Source organism: Lissotriton vulgaris, chromosome 9, assembly GCF_964263255.1.
Source record: "Lissotriton vulgaris chromosome 9, aLisVul1.2, whole genome shotgun sequence".
Classification (NCBI taxonomy): Eukaryota; Metazoa; Chordata; class Amphibia; order Caudata; family Salamandridae; genus Lissotriton; species Lissotriton vulgaris.
In genome coordinates this window covers 1,024,573,230-1,024,590,647 of record NC_141697.1, presented here as the reverse complement: position 1 = coordinate 1,024,590,647, position 17,418 = coordinate 1,024,573,230, and the positions used below count along the sequence as shown (strand labels likewise).

Genomic DNA, 17,418 nt, shown 5'->3' with positions numbered 1-17,418 from the left:
AGGTTTTCGTCGGCACAGGGGCCACAAGCCAGCTGGCAAGTGACCGGGCCAACGCGTCTAGCCAACACAAGCAGAAGGGCCCCACGCAGCACTCGTCGAGTGTGGAGTGGTGAGCTTCGGTGCAAGAGCAGCTCAGGGTTGGGGCTTCTCAAACCCCGGTGTACAGCTTCGAGGGTCACTCGTGGGCTGCACGGTCAGCGTCTCGTGGCCTTTTCAAGATGGCGTGCCCCACGCTTCCGGTCGCCTCCACGGGTCTCAGCTCTGTAGGGACTGTGGATCGGGCTGGAGGAAGGTAGGCAAGCTTGATCTCGTCGATCTCTGTCGCTCGAGTTCTGGCGGGAACTGCAACAAAGCAAGGGTCGAGGTGCTGGATGGTGCCTGTTTGCACAGGGTGGTCACTCCTTGGCCACAAGGGAGATTCTTCAGTCTTCTACGTTGAGTAGGATGTCGAAGGGTCCAGAGTTTCGGTTCAAATGTTTCGTCAGGATAATCTGAGTGCTTTGGCACTGCTCCCATTCTTATACCAATCTAGGGGGCTGGATTACCTGCTAGTTCCCCTCCTATGGGTGGGACCCAGGAAGGGGGTGGATACACCCCTTTCCCTTTGATCCAGGCCGCGCTGGGACTGGGGCTGGTGTGCCCCAGAACCGGTTTGGCCGGATTATGCAAGGGGCAGCCTTGTGCTCCCCAGGCAGTGTCTGGTTTCTTTCAAACCTCCCTGCTACAATCCACTATCTCCTGTCTGGGGTGGTGTAACACCGCCCTGTGACAGGAAACCCTTTGTCCAGGCCACCATCTGCTGAGTTTCGGTCAGCAGCAGGAGGCCAGACCCGTGTCTGTGGCAGAGGCATCCATTTTGTGGATCTGAGGCTCTTTTAAAATCAACCGCGTTTCAGTAAAGTAACATGTCTTCTCCCTCTAGAGGGGTGGAATGCTACCCCCGTTGCCAGAACTGGCGAGGGGGTAGTATTCCAATTCGTATGACACCTTACACGACATGTTTTGATAAAGCCAAACCAAAGTTGCTATATAACCGCGAGGATTATAAGGCACTTAATAGTATATGGTATGGCATTATCCCGGAACAGCTTAGGGAGTTGTTCCCGACAGCTGCATACAGGCTCAGCTCATGCTAGAGCTCCATCTCACATTAAACCACGCACTCTGCCTCCAGGATTGATAAGGCCTTCCATAGGAGTGGCTCACAGGTTTATATGTGCCCAGATATAGGTTTAGATATAGGTATACTATATCTAAGCAAGGGGTGATTACACCCAATTGCCCCAGCTGAGTGATCAGCCTGTTGTGTCAATTTAAGAACCAGCCAGGGGTGGCAAAAGCTATGCTTCAGCCCCTGGTAGACCTTGGTGGCACCTATGCCCTGAGCACCTATAGTGCATGGTACAGGGGCTGACGAGGAGTCCATTTTCAATTGTGGTATGTACCTATAGCACATGTATTACGAATTTAGAGAGAGAACAGCAGGCTGGGGGTCTGATTAGCAGGCCCACAGCCTCAGTAAGTCGAAAACCAGTGAAGCAAAAAGCAAAAATTGGGCTGACCATAGGATAGCAGACCCTACTCTCCTACACACGTGTGTTGCGCTTGCTCTCAAACTGGAGTTTCGGCTGTTTGGGGTCAGATTTCCCCATAGTGGAGGGGTGTGTCAGCAATGTACAGGACTCCAGTCCCACTGTATCTCTCTGCACACTGCAAATACTCAGGCCCCCAGCGTCAGCAAACTAGCAACCCAACAGTGCATTAACTGGCACTTCACAGCAATGCAACAGTTATCTCCAACAATAGATGCAAGCACCCAAGTAGGCCGCAAAAGGCTGAGATAGCAGCAAGAACCCCAATTGTCGCACACGCCGCAGCCACCAAGTCGGGGAATAAGGTTGGTCTTCTATCTTTAATAAAGCGGGTAGTGAACAACTGTTACTCCCAGACCTGATGCACAGCTGAACTACGTTGAACTACTACTCTAAATTAATTCACAAATTACTGCTCAGTTTTCCATTGATTTCTCATGGTTTTATTCACCGTATTGTTTTACTATGTGATGAACACATTTTAACATTTTTTGAATTTTCATCTTGTTCATATCATATCAAATATTGTTCATTTCCTATACAATCAATCTTTGGTGTGATCAAGCTCACACTTAACACAGCCCAAAATAATTATTTTCCGACGAATGAGGATTAGTTGGCCCGATGCATTTCGGGACCCTGTCCCTTCTTCGGGGGCCTTCCTGCAAGAGGAATACATCTATATTGTAATTCATTTCTCATTATCTACATGTTTACATTTATGTGCTCAAAGGACACTGTAAGTTTCAAATCTACCACCAATATAGCGTACATACACGTGTTTTCTAGCATGTTCATTTACCTGTACATTTCTGTTCTGGTGTATTATCATATGTATACGATTCCAAACATCTGAACTCATAGCGTTCTTACTCTGTTATGCTGATGGTTAAAAGTCTTTCAGTTTTGCCAAAAGTGGAAAACTGGATATTACACAATGATTATCCTTATTTCTGATTGCTGAAGACTCAATGATTCTATGTCAGGACCGGAGGCTTCAGATTATGCTTTTCTCTCTCCGCTGTTTATTAACAGAAAACACATAGCAGCCAGAAAAGCAAAACTTTGTAAAGAATATGATATACTACCCAACACTGGGATAAACATATCACAAAAATCAAACACATGGGATAAACTACAACTCCCATCAGTCTATAAACGTAGTCCTTCCATAGTGTCCACTGCGCTTAGGTAGGGCGTCCCTCTTGTGATCCCTTCCTCTTTCTTCGCTGCTTCGCAGCCAGTTAAGTGCCTTCCCTGTTCTCTCCCTCGTTTTTTGGTGTGGTGAGAGCGTTTGGGGTTTTGGGTACTGTGTGGATTAAGGCGATTGTGTGGGCTCTTGTTGTGGGGGTTTTCAAACGTTGTCTTTCCCTTACAGAGCCCGAATTTTCTTGCTTTTGTCGCGGGGACGTTTCGCCCCTGACGCGACTGTCCCCGGAATTGCGGCTCGTTTCGATTGCCGCTAGAGGGCGCTGCCGCGTCTCGTTCTCCTCAGCGCGTCTTTCCCTTCAGCGGGAGCCGCGCTGAGGAGAGCGATCGCGCCAGAGCCTTCGACTGCTGCCCCACCGTGACGCCCGGCCAGGGTTGTATTGCCCCAGCATCTTGACGCCCGTTTGTGGGTCTGTACTTGCGGTTTTACCGCGCTGACGCCTGCGGGCGGTATTTTTGTTCAGCACTTGCCGATTTTGATCGGCGTGATTTACATTTGGTTCTGTGAGCGCGCTGGGGGGCGGCTTAAGACCCGGTCTTACTTAAGAGGGTCAGCGCGTTACGAGGAGTGCTGCCTCTTACGGTCTGGGGTGCCAGATATTTAAAACCTTTGCTAATCTTTGGTTAGCCCACATTACTGGTGCCTGGGCCAGTCTAACCCTCCTTTCCCTGCCCTAAAGGACTTGGTCATGGCAGAAGGATATTATGTGGAGGAGGAAACCCACCAATACTTGGGGGATGACGAGTTTTATGAGGCTGTAGATCAGTCAATCTATAGGTGTGTGCAGGAGATTGTGGGGCCTATGGAGGATAGACTCTCGGCCCGCATTGTGGAGGAGTGCACTAAATTGGCCTCTACGGCTCTGGGTGCCCAGGGTTCTGTCCCTGCCACTTCTGTAACTCACCCCCCTGCCCCCAAGAAGGTCTGCAGGGATAGTGGCTCCGGAGGGTCGCAAGGGGTGGATAAGGATGCCTTTGAACGCCTCCGGGATGCGTTCCTGGCTAAGGCAACAGAGCCTGACACCCCTGCGCCGCTCCCAGCCCAAGGCCCTTCGGGGTCGATCGCGACAGCCCCTTCCCCCCAGGGAGGGCTCTCCCCGGCGGACACGGATGACGACGAGGATTCAGTGCGCTCGTGGCGCCCGTCCGGATCAGCGACGGAGTTGCCTCATGATGCCTCAGGTATGCTTGACCCGGACGATATTATCCATCCGAGGTCGGCGGCCTGGGCACCGGGCGACAAAGTCGCGAAGTTCGTGGCGGGACGTCTGCGCAGGCCACTGGAGAAGGAGGCACGTAGCTGCCTCAGGGGAGAGTGTCCGCGGCCTACACTGGAGGGAAAAGTGGCCCTGACCCCTGAGTTAGACGGGAAAATGGCTACTTTTATGGCAAAGTTTGTTAAGGACCTGCGAAAAGGCATTGACCGTTCCTGGCGGTCATGCCAAGACAAGCTTTTAGATACAATAGGCCCCTTAACAAAGATCCTAGACATGGCGGAAGAGGCCAAAGTTTCCGGTTCCACCATTTCCCCAGAGGTTCTCTCTAATTGCGCTCAGCGGGCGGTAATCTTTTTGGGCAACGCTAATTGCGCCCTCTCAACAGAGCGTAGACGCTCGCTGCTCATTAAGTTAGATCCTAAACTGGGAGACCTGGCCTCGTCGGAGGCGGGAGCAGTAGCGCAGGGCGGCCTATTTGGAGATCCATTCATAAAAGAATTGGGGAAATTTGTCTCCACCTTTTCATCCTTAGACAAAGCGCAGTCCACAATAAAAAGGGTGTTTAACCAACGTTTTTCCCGGGGGGCCGGTCGTGGAAGGGGCCTCACGTCCGGCCGTGGTGGACAGAACCAACCGAATAAGGGTCAAGGCTCCGGCAGAGGGCAATACAACTCCTCAGCCAATTACACGAACTTTTACCCCTCCAGGGGTCAACGCTTCAGAGGAGGCCGCGGCGGCTTCAGGAATGATGCGAACAGCAACAACTCCCACGGTGAGTGTAATCCCGGCGGACCAGGTCCAGATTGGGGGGAGGCTGGCCCGCTTCCGGGAAGCCTGGTCGGCACTTACGAAGGACGCGTGGGTTCTTCAGACAGTGCGTGGTTTCCACATAGACTTTTACGATCACCCGATCCAATTAAGGGATCCACGGCCCATTCTTTTTTCCCAAGGGGATGCCCGGTTGATCGACGAGGAGGTCTTGGCGCTGTGCCAGAAAGGCGCCATCTGTCGTTCAACACGGCATCCTGCAGGTTTCCGCAGCAACATCTTCCTGGTGGGGAAGCCGGATGGCGGCAAGAGACCGGTCATAAATCTCCGAGAATTCAACGGTTGGTTGGTTTACAACCATTTCAAGATGGAGGGGATCCATCTTCTCAGGGATGTCCTACGGGCAAACGACTGGATGGTCCGCTTGGACCTGAAGGACGCTTACTTGGTGGTGGCCATCCACCCGCCTCACCGTCGGTTCCTGCAGTTCCTCTGGCGGGACCAGATTTACGAGTTCACAGCCCTTCCTTTCGGGCTCTCCTCGGCCCCGTGGTGTTTCACCAAATTGTTGCACCCAGCAGTGGAGGTCCTTCGGGCTCAGGGCATCCGAATGATAGTCTATCTAGACGACATCCTTTTGATGGCGCAATGTCCCAACAAGCTGATTACCCAGCTCAACCAAACGGTAACGTTATTGCAGGGGCTGGGTTTCATCATCAACAAGGACAAGTCTGTCTTGACGCCTTCCCAGAGAATGGAGTTCCTGGGGTTCCTAGTGGACTCAGTGCAGGCCTCCCTCAGTCTGCCGTCACGGAAGATGGCCAAGATCAGGCACGAACTCCGGCAGACGATCGCCAGGGAGCGCACATCCCTACGTCAGATCGCCAGGGTGGTGGGCCTCCTCTCGTCCTCCATCCAGGCGATCTTTCCGGGTCCGCTTCATTATCGGGCCCTTCAGCGCCTCAAGGCGTACCACCTTCGGAAAGGTCTATCTTACGAACAGTTGGTCCTGTTGTCCGACGAGGTAAAAGAGGAGATGTCCTGGTGGCTCTGCCATATGGAGGCCTGGAACGGCCGGGCGATATTCGGATCGGTTCCGGATCTAGTGATAGAGTCAGACGCCAGCAGATCTGGTTGGGGCGCCCGTTGCGGCGATTTCTCCACAGGCGGAGGCTGGTCGTCAGAGGAGCAACAACTCCATATCAATTGTCTGGAGCTCCTCGCAGGTTCTTTCGCGGTCCGTTGCTGGACCAAGGATTCAGCGTCATCGTGCGTCCTTCTACGGATGGACAACATCTCAGCGGTGCGCTATGTCAATCACCTGGGCGGCCCTCGGTCCAAAGCCTTGGCGAACCTGGCAAAGGATTTTTGGGACTACTGTCTAGCCCACCAGGTCTCAGTGACAGCGAAGTACCTTCCGGGTCGAGCCAACCAGGTGGCGGACTGGCACTCGAGGTACCTGCGGGACTCGAGTCTCTGGAGGTTGAACACGCAGGTGTTCCATTGGCTACAGACCGTTTGGGGCCCGTTCTCGGTGGACCTGTTTGCGTCCCGCCTCGACTTCCAGTTACCGAGGTTTTTCAGCTGGAGGCCGGATCCTCTAGCGGAGGCAACGGATGCGTTCCTGCAAGACTGGAGTCAAGAGCGCCCGTATGCGTTTCCACCTTTTTCAATGTTAATGAGGTCGGCGGCCCATCTTCACCGCCAGCAGGCGGAGGTGGTGATGGTGACGCCGTGGTGGAGGTCGCAAGTTTGGTTTCCGGTTCTTCTGGAACTTTCTTGGGATTTTCCAATCCTACTCCCCCTGCTCCCTCATCTTCTCCTCAATCCAGACGGGGACCCGCATCCCCTGATAATGCAGGGTTCTCTCCGCCTCATGGCATGGAGGCTTTCCGGAGACGCTGGTCGCTCCCTGGCCTTTCGGGAGCAGCTGACTCCTTTTTGTCTAAAGCATGGGCCAGCAGTACCACGAAGAGATATAGATCAGCGTGGTCCAGGTGGGTGCGTTGGTGTCTTCGACGGGATCTGGATCCCCTGGTCGCAGGAATCGTTCACGTACTGAATTTCCTGGCGGAACTAGCGACTAGTGGTTTGGCCTATCGAACAATTAATGCCGTTCGCTCGGCGATTTCGGCGGCACATGAACAGATAGACGGTGCCCCGGTTGGGGAACACCCCCTGGTGTGCAGGCTCCTGCGGGGGGTACGCCTTGATTTGCCCCCGGAGCCAAGGTATTCTGTCCTTTGGGACGTTAATTTGGTCCTGAACCTTTTCCTTTCCTGGCAACAGAATAGGTATCTTTCTCTGAAAGAACTGTCGGCGAAATTGGCCATGCTATTGTGCCTGGTGTCGTGTCGGAGGGTATCTGATGTACGTGCTTTGGATATCTCAGCGAGAGTGTTCTCTCCGGATGGAGTTACCTTCACGGTGGGTCGTCGAACGAAGTCCGCAACGAGATCTATATCTTACCCGGCCCTCGTGGACGTTCCCAAACTATGTGTGGTCCAATGCCTGAAAGCATACGAAGATATGACTTTGGAACTTCGTCCTCCGGGCGAACAGCAGCTCCTGATCGCACTGCGAAAACCGCATAAGGCGGTGTCTTCTCCCACCATAGCCCGTTGGGTACGGTGGATATTGCAAGAGGCTGGCATTGATACCAAGCAGTTTGGAGCTCATTCGGCCAGAGGTGCTATGGCCTCGAAAGCTTTCTCCTTGGGAGCGCGTTTGGAGGACTTAATGCGTGCTGCAGATTGGTCCTCGGATTCCACTTTCAAACGGTTCTATTTCAAGCCAGTGGTGGATATTGCGAGTTTGGTGGTCGGTCAGCTTTAAACAAGCATAATCTGAAGCCTCCGGTCCTGACATAGAATCGAAATTTGCCTAGCACAGTAACGGTAAGTTTCAATTCTATTAAGGACACGGAGGCGAGGATTATCCCACCCACTCTCTGGCGGAGATCCCTCCCCGTATTGGTGTAAGTAAAAACTCTTGAAAGTACTTGCTTCTAACGTATTGGTGTAGGTAATAATACTTGAAAGTGCTTGCTTCTGACGTGTCGACATTGTTATTGTTTTCTGGCCTTGTTCAAATTACTTATGAACGTTTGCGGCGCTGACGCAGTTGTTCTTTTCCTTCCAGGTAGCGAATCTAAACAGGATCGTGGTTGATTTGGCGTGACTCGCGCGAAGAAAGAGGAAGGGATCACAAGAGGGACGCCCTACCTAAGCGCAGTGGACACTATGGAAGGACTACGTTTATGGACTGATGGGAGTTGTAGTTTATCCCATGTGTTTGATTTTTGTGATATGTTTATCCCAGTGTTGGGTAGTATATCATATTCTTTACAAAGTTTTGCTTTTCTGGCTGCTATGTGTTTTCTGTTAATAAACAGCGGAGAGAGAAAAGCATAATCCTCGCCTCCGTGTCCTTAATAGAATTGAAACTTACCGTTACTGTGCTAGGCAAATTTCGATTCACTTTCTGGATATTTTCACAATTTATCGAATTATACATAGCAAAAAAATGTGCATATTCTGTTGATCAAATCGTAAACCTGGGTGTCTGGGGGGTAAAGGAAACGGGATTCCTACTCTGAAAACCGGGTATGAAGCATTTAAATGAAACACTACATAGACAAAGATGCTGTCAGTATTACCTTTTCATTCTTAAGACCGTGTGCAGCCGGGAGATGTAAATTGGCCGGGAACTGTAACAATAATGAGTATAATGTAATATCGCTCTATGTGCTAGTCGCTGTTATGTGTGAAAAAATCTATGCTTTTTTACCTGGCGGCTCGTCAGCTACCAAGCTTCAGTGTGTCAAAGTCTCGAGAGATTAGAAAACAGTGTTTTTATTTACCACACCGATAACTCTATTGCCTTCTTCGTTTTTAAGCGCCATATTGGAACGGTATAAAGTTGCTTACACCATATGTCATAGAAGATAACTTATGGCGATAAGACTGTTAATAGAAATTTGAATCTTATTACAATAAAGGTGTGTTTAGACTTCATGAACGAGACTTCCTAGTTGGGAGTATGTGTGCCGGACAGAACAAAATTAAAACATATTAAACGTCACCCTGCTAGATCTAGATTAGTTGTTGCATCTGATTCATAGCTGTGTAAATGAACCTGAATTTTAATTTTAACATTAGGTTGATGCTGCTAGTTGATTTCTGGTAGTAGTAGATACTGAGGGGATCCCAATGTTACTGATAGTTGGTGTGCTTAAACGCAAAATAAAATAAATGGAATGAAGAGGATTCACTACCTAATATGCATCAAAGGTTTACCGAAATCGGATTACATAATCACATAATCTCATGAGTGTTTACTGTGTTTTTTCCAAATTCGGTTCTTTTATCTTGTATATTAATGGAATACAACCACTACATATGATGCATCTGTATCCCCATGCGACTATTCCTCTTATTTGTACTAGACATACTTTACACAGGTCATTGTTTGTCAACATTCTCTTAAGACACAGAGTATAAATTTACATTGTATAATATTTCATGTTACTTATTCATAGAAAACATCCCATATCCAGCTTGTCATTTAACCCTAACGGTTCCATGGTTTGGAATTTTTTAATTAGCATTACTTCCCTTTGGTACAAGAATTTTTGATTATCCCTCCCTGGTTTGATTTCTATTTTCTCAATTACTAAAAATCTTAACTGAGATATATTGTGATGCTTTTCTAACTAGTGAGCTGCCAAATTAGAGTTGGTATTCTTGGTTCTTATCATGCTTCGCAGTCCGTTCACGTTGAGGCTCCTCCAGTGTCTCAGCTGCAGTGCCGGGTCTCCAGATCACACCTCTCTGAACCGTCCTCGCAGCTCCCCATTACCAAGGGTCAGCCTCCGGGCCCGACAAGGAAGACAGTCCGTAATCCGGTGGAATCCGCAGTGCAGGGAATCTAGGTCCCAGCACACCGTAGTTGCACGTAGCGTCCGCGTCACACATCTGCATTCCTCTCTCTCTTCGCAGCTGGGCTTGTGTTAAAAATTGTGTCCCTAGTTAGCAGAGGTTTGCACCTTATCTAAGTAGGGACCACAATCCTAGCCAGCGTGAGCTAGATACACACTTTAAAATAACCTGTGCTCACCCTCTGTTAGCTTGGCAGGCTTAACTTAAGAGGCAATGCTTAAAGTACTTCTGCAACACACAGACAATAAGTAACACAACGAAAGCACCAGAAAGAGCTTAGCAGAGGTTTAGAGTAATAGAGCATATTTATCTGAGTAAAACAAGACTAAAATGACAAAAACCTTATCAGTAGAAGTCGAGATATGAATTTTAAAGAATAAACCTAAAAACAGTGCTTTGAAGTCAATAAATCTGAAAGGCTTCTTGAGGTCACGATGGATCATGGTAAATTCAAAGTTCAGGCCGACCGTAATAGAGAGCAGGCCAGCTGCATGTCCCATGCAGACTCAGCTGAAAATGTACCTTAGATGGATCAAAGCGTCATTGTTTAGAGTCTGATGCGTATGTTCCGATTTATGCAGTCAGGTGTATGCCGCAGGCACATGGTTGTCTCCGATCGGTACGGGGTAGAAGAGCACTGCGCAGGTTCCAATCAACGTGCATCGGTTTTGTAGAAAGTCGGCTGCAGAACCCATTTCTGAGGCCTAGGACTGGAGGGGGGCACGTTAAGCAAGGATAGGACTCGCTGATGACAGTGTGCGCTCAATACCCAACAAACTGTCCACAGGCATGGCAGGGCTCACAGAAACTTACAAAAGACTTCCTGCCCAGGTAAGCTATCCATATGCAGATGAGTCCTCTGTCACACTCACTCGTCCTGTGTTTGCGGCTGTCTAGAGGAAATGCACAAAGTGTAGCTGTCGCACAACCCAGATGTATATTGGAGATAGGCTGCATTCCCACAGCGCAAAGTTAAGAGCAGAGAAATGTCCACGTCCTAAAAGTGGCATTTATAACTACAAATCCAACTTTATCACTAAAGAGGATTTATCATTAACATTCCAAAGATATGAAACCTTATTTAGCTACTCTTTTCTAATGAGGAATTACAGCTTTAAAGTGTTTTAAGGAATTCACAGTGCTAGCCTATGATAGGAGTAGGCCTCATAGTAGTGAAAAACTAATTTACCTGTTTGTCACTACCAGGAGATGTAGAAATTAAAAGCACATGTCCTACCTTTTACTTGCACAGCACCCTGCCCTACGGCTACATAGGGCATACCTTAGGGGAGACCTGTGTCTAATAAAAGAGGAGTTTAAGCATTGGCAAGGAGTTTTAAATGCCAAGTCAAAGTGGTAGTAAACTGCACACACATGCCCTGCAATGGCAGGCTTGAGATCGGTTTGAAAGGCTACTTTTGTGGGTGGCACAATCAGTGCTGCAGGCTCACTAGTAGCATTTAGAATACAGGCCCTGGGTATATGGTGTACCACTTTCCAAAGTTCTTCCAGGTAAACTAAATATGCCAATCTGGTATACATCAATATCACCATGTTTAGGGAAGACGCAAATGCACTTTAGCACTGGTTAGCAGTGGTAAAGTGCTCAGAGTCCTATGGCCAACAAAAATATACAGCAAAAAAAGTTAAGCAGGCAAAAAGTTTGGGAAAAGCACCCTAAGGATGACTGGTCTAACATGTGTTCCTGTCCCCCCGCCCCTGCTGAAACTGGGGGGGATCTACCCAACCTCTAGTGAGTTCCCATCACTAAGAAGGAAAAACCTGGATAGACGGGCAGCATTGGTATGGGCATCCCCTGGTCTGTGTTCAACCCTGGAGTGCTCACTCAGTAGGGTAATGGACCAGCTCAACAATTTTGGATTTTCACCCCTCATTTGCATGATCCACCAGAGGGACCTGGGGTCAGTCTGAATCAGGAAGAAAGTACCAAACGGGTATGGCGTCAACTTCTACAGTGCCCAAACCATATCAAAAGCATGGGATGGTTGAGTGGGTGGCAATCTCAAAGGACCATTTTGAGATCATCTCAGAACATTCAGACGTTGGATGAGTTAGTGACTCAGAGGCCGGGGTGTGGCACGCAACTCCACCAGCCTGTCTGTGCCCACCCCCGTTCCCCTAGGGGTCGGCAGATGCCAGGAGCGGATACTGTGCCAATCTGATTGTGGTGCTGAGTGGCTGTTAAATGGGCTGACTTGTCCCCAGCCTGCCACTGCACACACATCTGCTGAAGCCCGGACTTTGGTGGACAGTTGTTTACACTTTCAGTGGTGCTGGAACAATTTTGAGAGCTGGGGTGCTGCCATCAGGTCTACAGCACCAAAGTCATAAGGAAGTGAACAATCTGAGCGATACACAGTGAGCAGGTATACCAAATGGGACATGTCCATCCAGCAGGAGAGTGGTAAAAGTATGGTGTGTAGCCGGGATATGCTGTTTTAATGCTAAAACTATACAGATCACTAATTATTATGTGGACATCGCAAAGTACAATGTCCTGATTTGTTTTGTTCCTTATTAAATTCTTTGCTTCCGTCACCCTTCAGAGTTACAAAACAGTGCTACACCTGTGCTTTCTTAACTGCTGGACTATTTTGTAATCATTTGTGCAATACATTTAATTGGCTTCCTACTCCTTTCCCTTCACACCTGCACGTTTGTCACATAGGTCACTTTGCAAAATCCTCTCACTTTCCAGTCAGAGAAAGGGAAGTAAACACCAACCTCCATTTTAAACGAATAGGCAGTAATTTGTCAGAATAGCCTGACATCAAACCTCTGGCTTTAAACGCTCGTCAAATGTAACAAGAATATGGCATCTTTATTGCTTATTCACCATCTGAACTCCAGCATGCTTATTTCTGAGGGTGATGCATAACCCCCCCAGCCCACCCCGCACCCCTATTTCCAGCACCCATGCACACTGGGGGCCTGAGAAGGGGGAAGGAGACTGTCAACCCCTCTGTCGTCCAGTCTGTGTTCCTCCGCCTGTCTGTACACTGTCTGCAGCACTAGAAGTCATCGTCATGATCAGTCTTGGTTGGGGCTGGATGGCAGCAGGAAGAGAATGTTCAAACCGGCTCAGTCGACAGTGCGTGGCCCAAGCGGAGCATACTGCCTGGCAGGACCACATGGATGCCATGTGCCTTGCGTGAGGCGCAGACGAAGGACCGATACAGCCTCCCTTTTCTTTGTTTCTGGGTAGCACAGTGCGCCGCGGCCCTCCTTGTGACTTTAAATAAGAAGCCTAGACCTGGGTTCTGTTCTAAGCAGCTGCCTCCCTCAAACTAGACCCAACAGAGCACACTTAACTCACTGCTTGTAGAAAAGCAAGTGTGCTGTAATAATACTGCTCTGGTGCAGCTCATCAGTGCATGTCGAATCGCTTACGTCAGTATGCATGACATAGCAACTAACATTTTCTACATTAACCCACTCACTATGCGTGACACTTGGCAAGGCTGGTTTTGTAGATTGATATAGTACATACCGTCTCTGATGCCCCGTTGTAGTGCAGTATAGATTGAAGCAATGCAAGGTTTACTTCCGGAAAATGACTAAACTGTGCATTTGTTTTAGCTTGTATGGTTGGTATGGTTTGCTTCAACAAGCATGATTTGTTTTGCAGCTGTTAAGAATGCACAGTGGGTACATCTGCAAAGTGGTGCAGAGGGCGCAAGTATGGGGCACATGGAGCAAGGGGTGATGGAGGCACGGGGCGTGGACACAAATGCTAAGTGTTTGGGGTTCATACATGTGGCATTCCCAGTTTTCAGTCCACCTTTGTGTGATGTTAATATGAGCCATGATTAACACTTTACAGTAAGCAGGAAAGTTTGCTGAGATAACAGTCCTATTTTTTGTTTGAATTTAGTGAGATATGTAGTGTTTGCGTTTTCCAATGAAAAGATCTTAACCATAGATATTACATTGCATCTCAGAAAGAAATTACGGGGCTGCTCACTGCTGACATGGCATAAATCGGATTTAGAGGTCTGATGTTGTTCCATGAATGGACCTTGCACTTTGTTACATGGTCCCATATTTACTTAAAAAATGCAAGGTGGGTGTTTCAAACAGAAGGGAGTTTTACCATATGTATAATACAAATATCCAAACTTGCTCCTTAAATCATTTTCTTGTTGATTTGCCACAGGTGATGAGGATGTCGGTTAACCCCCTCTTTGGGAATAAGAAGAGAAACAGTTCGATGTTATATGGTCAGGCACCATTAGCCACTTCATCCTCCGTGTTTCAAATATCTTCAAGTAGAGTTGGAAATCATAGAGATGTCTTTCCACCCAGCAAACGTTACAAAAGTGAGGAATCCACTGAGGCGACCGCGCTGGACGATCCGTTTGGCGAGAATGAAGATTTTACAGTTGACGACTTAGAAGAAATTGACATTCTTGCTACTCAAGCTTTAACGGAAGAAGTTCAAGCCATTGCTCCTCTCAAAAGAACAAAACAAACTGAACAAATTCTGAAAACAAGAGCCAGCCCAAGCAGCACAGGGCTGAAGTCTAGGAGCAGCAATTCCTGGGATACTCTTTCTAATGCTGGGAGCGTGCTGAAAGATCCTATTGGTATGGAAAAATCTTTCGAATTGGGTATGCAGGAAAATGGGAAACTAATTTCTTTTAAAAGCTGTCCTGGTCTTACTATGTTTTTAAGCCTGTTTTTTTTAAGTCTGGTTTTCAAAACTGAGTAAGACTAACCACATTAAGGCATAACCATATTTTAATAACATTTCACTTAACTATTATTAAGACTCCCAGTTTTAACTGATTTTTACAGATAAATACAGACAGAAAAACATACATTTTCTTGTCTGTATTTCTTTTTAAATATGTATAAACACAGAAAATACATTTTCTTTTAGACAATTTGCTCTAATGTCAATCATGAATGCTAGGTCAATAGCTGTGAGGACTGACAGCTAGAAAGTATTTCTTTTTTAAAGATTTCCAATGAAGCTTACAAAACTTCACCTGTACAGCTGTTTAAGCTGTTCTATATTACAAATGGTTTCACTTGGCCGTATTGTCATGTAAATGGATAAAACACATTGGCCACTCAAACATGAGTAAACCTTTGTAGGTTAAATACATTTGGAAATATACCCATTGAATCTTCATGTTAGGGTGCCTAACAAAGTGTTTGATTTTTTATATTAGTGTAGTTTGTCCCAGTTTTCGGACTTACACCTTTTAAATGCTTTAATCAAGCTCTGATGAAACATGCCTTATAACATCAAGCAGCTTCATTTGAATTGGGAATTCGGTTACCCTCAATGCTTGGCTAATGTCAAGTTGACATCGGAGAGTGTATTTAGAGATCACAAAATTATGAGATTGAATTTTAATGCAAACCCATCCCAAAATGTTCAAAGTCTTTTAATAACTGCACCTCCAAAGGCCCTTACCCCGTCGGGCTGTTAGAAGAGTATGTCAGTGACAGAGACTAAGTGGTCTCAATCACTGACCTACTTAAGGTCTGCCCGACTGTAAATTAGGTGATTGGAGCGCCAGTTTGCCAAAGAGCGTACTCTTTTGCATTTGTTCTCAATGCTTGGATAATGTCAGGGTGACATCTAGGAGTGTATTTCGAGATAGCAAAATGGTGAGCATGGATTTTAATGTGAACCCATCCCAAAAGTGTATAACTCTTTTTTATAATTGAATCTATGTACATATTGTGTTTGTCTATTCATGGGTAACATACAACCAGGCTAGCAGTTGTGGACTGCGTCATAAGTTTTCTTCTGTTTTCTAAGTACATGCTGTACAGATGTTCCTTTCCATAAGGGTTTAAGAGTTCTCTTATTACTTTCTTCCCAAGATTCCTAACAGTATTTCTGCTGGGCTACTGTCCATGATATTGTCTTGTGAATAAGGCCTGCTGGTCATCTCTGCTCACTGTATACCCTCTAAAAACCTAAATTTCCTCAACCTGGACTCAATTTGCCTACAGCACAGAGGATTACCTGTCACTCCCCAGTGCCTTCCATCCCAGCTAAACCATCATTAAATCTTCCTTCATAACTGGGGAGTAACCCTGTGCTCGTGGGAACAGTCCAGTCCAGTCCGAACTACTAAGCCATGTCTTTCCCAGATCTGGGCCTAAATCCATCATTTTTTTGCACTCCACACCACCCTGGGTTAGACACTGGCTATATGCAAATCAGCTCTGACCCTGTGCCTCACGGGAACAGTCCAGTCCGAACTACCAAGCCATGTCTTTCCCAGACCGGAATCAAGCATCCAAGGACCGGTTTCTGGCTATCAGCCTGGATAGCTTGACTCCAGTGGTGTGGAGAGCCTGGGACTCACGTCTGAGACATGGCTTAGTAGTTCGGACGGGACTGTTCCCATGAGGCACAGGGTCAGAGCTGATTTGCATATAGCCAGTGTCTAACCCAGGGTGGTGTGGAGTGCAAAAAAACGATGGATTTAGGCCCAGATCCTTGTACTGGGGTGAATGTATGACATTGTTCTACATTCTGTCCTTCAACTGTGTTTTTTGCAATTTTCACCCCGAGTGTGCTGGGTATACTCAGACGTGAGTCCCAGGCTCTCCACACCACTGGAGTCAAGCTATCCAGGCTGATGAAGGCTGATAGCCAGAAACCGGTCCTTGGATGCTTGATTCCGGTCTGGGAAAGACATGGCTTGGTAGTTCGGACTGGACTGTTCCCATGAGGCACAGGGTCTGAGCTGATTTGCATATAGCCAGCGTCTAACCCAGGGTGGTGTGGAGTGCAAAAAAACGATGGATGTATGCCCAGATCCTTGTACTGGGGTGAATGTATGACATTGTTCTACATTCTGTCCATCAACTGTGTTTTTTGCAGTAATGCAAGCTGAGCTAATAGCTCTTTGCATTTCCTTATGGCACTAACCATTAACGGTGTAGACTTTTCATTAACAAATCATATATACAAGTTGGAACAACATGTACATCTGGATACAAATCTTGCCTTGGTCACACATGATTCTCTTTCACACATCCATACCATAGATACTGTAAACTGGAAAGCAAAGGGTTTGTGCTGCAGGTGGTTGGCTCCATAGAATATGACCTGAACATTGAGCGATAGAAATTCCCCACACCTGCAAAAATAAACCTTAAATACAATGTTGAAATGCAGGGTATGATAGACTGGGACCTGGGGCACCCATATCAGGTAGTAAAAGTTGGTTTGCCAAGGTCAAAAGTTTTACCAGATATAGAAATCTTTCTGGACGCCAAAGATCTTCAGCAGGCAATTCTTCTTGGAACCAAGAAGGGGTCGTCGTGGTTGAATACACCTGTTGAGCTGTTCCCTAGTCATTTGCCTGGAAGAGTTGAGAGCTGGGAAAATGATAAGGTGAAGAATCAAACTTTTCATTTATTTCGAGTAGGATAGGTATCTTATTATAGTCTATCCTAAAAAGCATTTCTAAATCACCAGCTGTTTCAAAACATCTAATAACTTGTTTCTTGATCTTCCTGTTTGATGATTCTTCATTCAGTGGTTCCACTTGAGAGGGTGCTTCTCCAAGTGGTTTCTGGGACTTCTGTCCTGCAGCACCTTCCTTCTGCACTCAGTCACAGAAGAGTAGTTCCACAGGAGGCATACATGACACTTGTATTGTAATATGTCCAGTGGCTTACGTCCATGCAGGCAAC

The 17,418-nt window shown here is 47.3% G+C and overlaps 1 protein-coding gene across 2 annotated transcripts in view; it reads left to right on the top strand.

The window, feature by feature from the left end:
- The window catches only part of ATRIP (ATR interacting protein), a 310,304-nt gene that overhangs the window by 16,788 nt on the left and 276,098 nt on the right, over positions 1-17,418 (top strand). The window contains exon 2 of one of the 2 annotated variants that reach the window (XM_086938928.1): positions 13,904-14,333. In XM_086938928.1, the coding sequence (XP_086795054.1) occupies positions 13,907-14,333 (427 nt within the window). In that variant the 5' untranslated portion in view covers positions 13,904-13,906. Of the gene's footprint in view, positions 1-13,903; positions 14,358-17,418 lie in introns of both variants that reach the window. The other variant, XM_086938927.1, reaches the window with a different exon arrangement.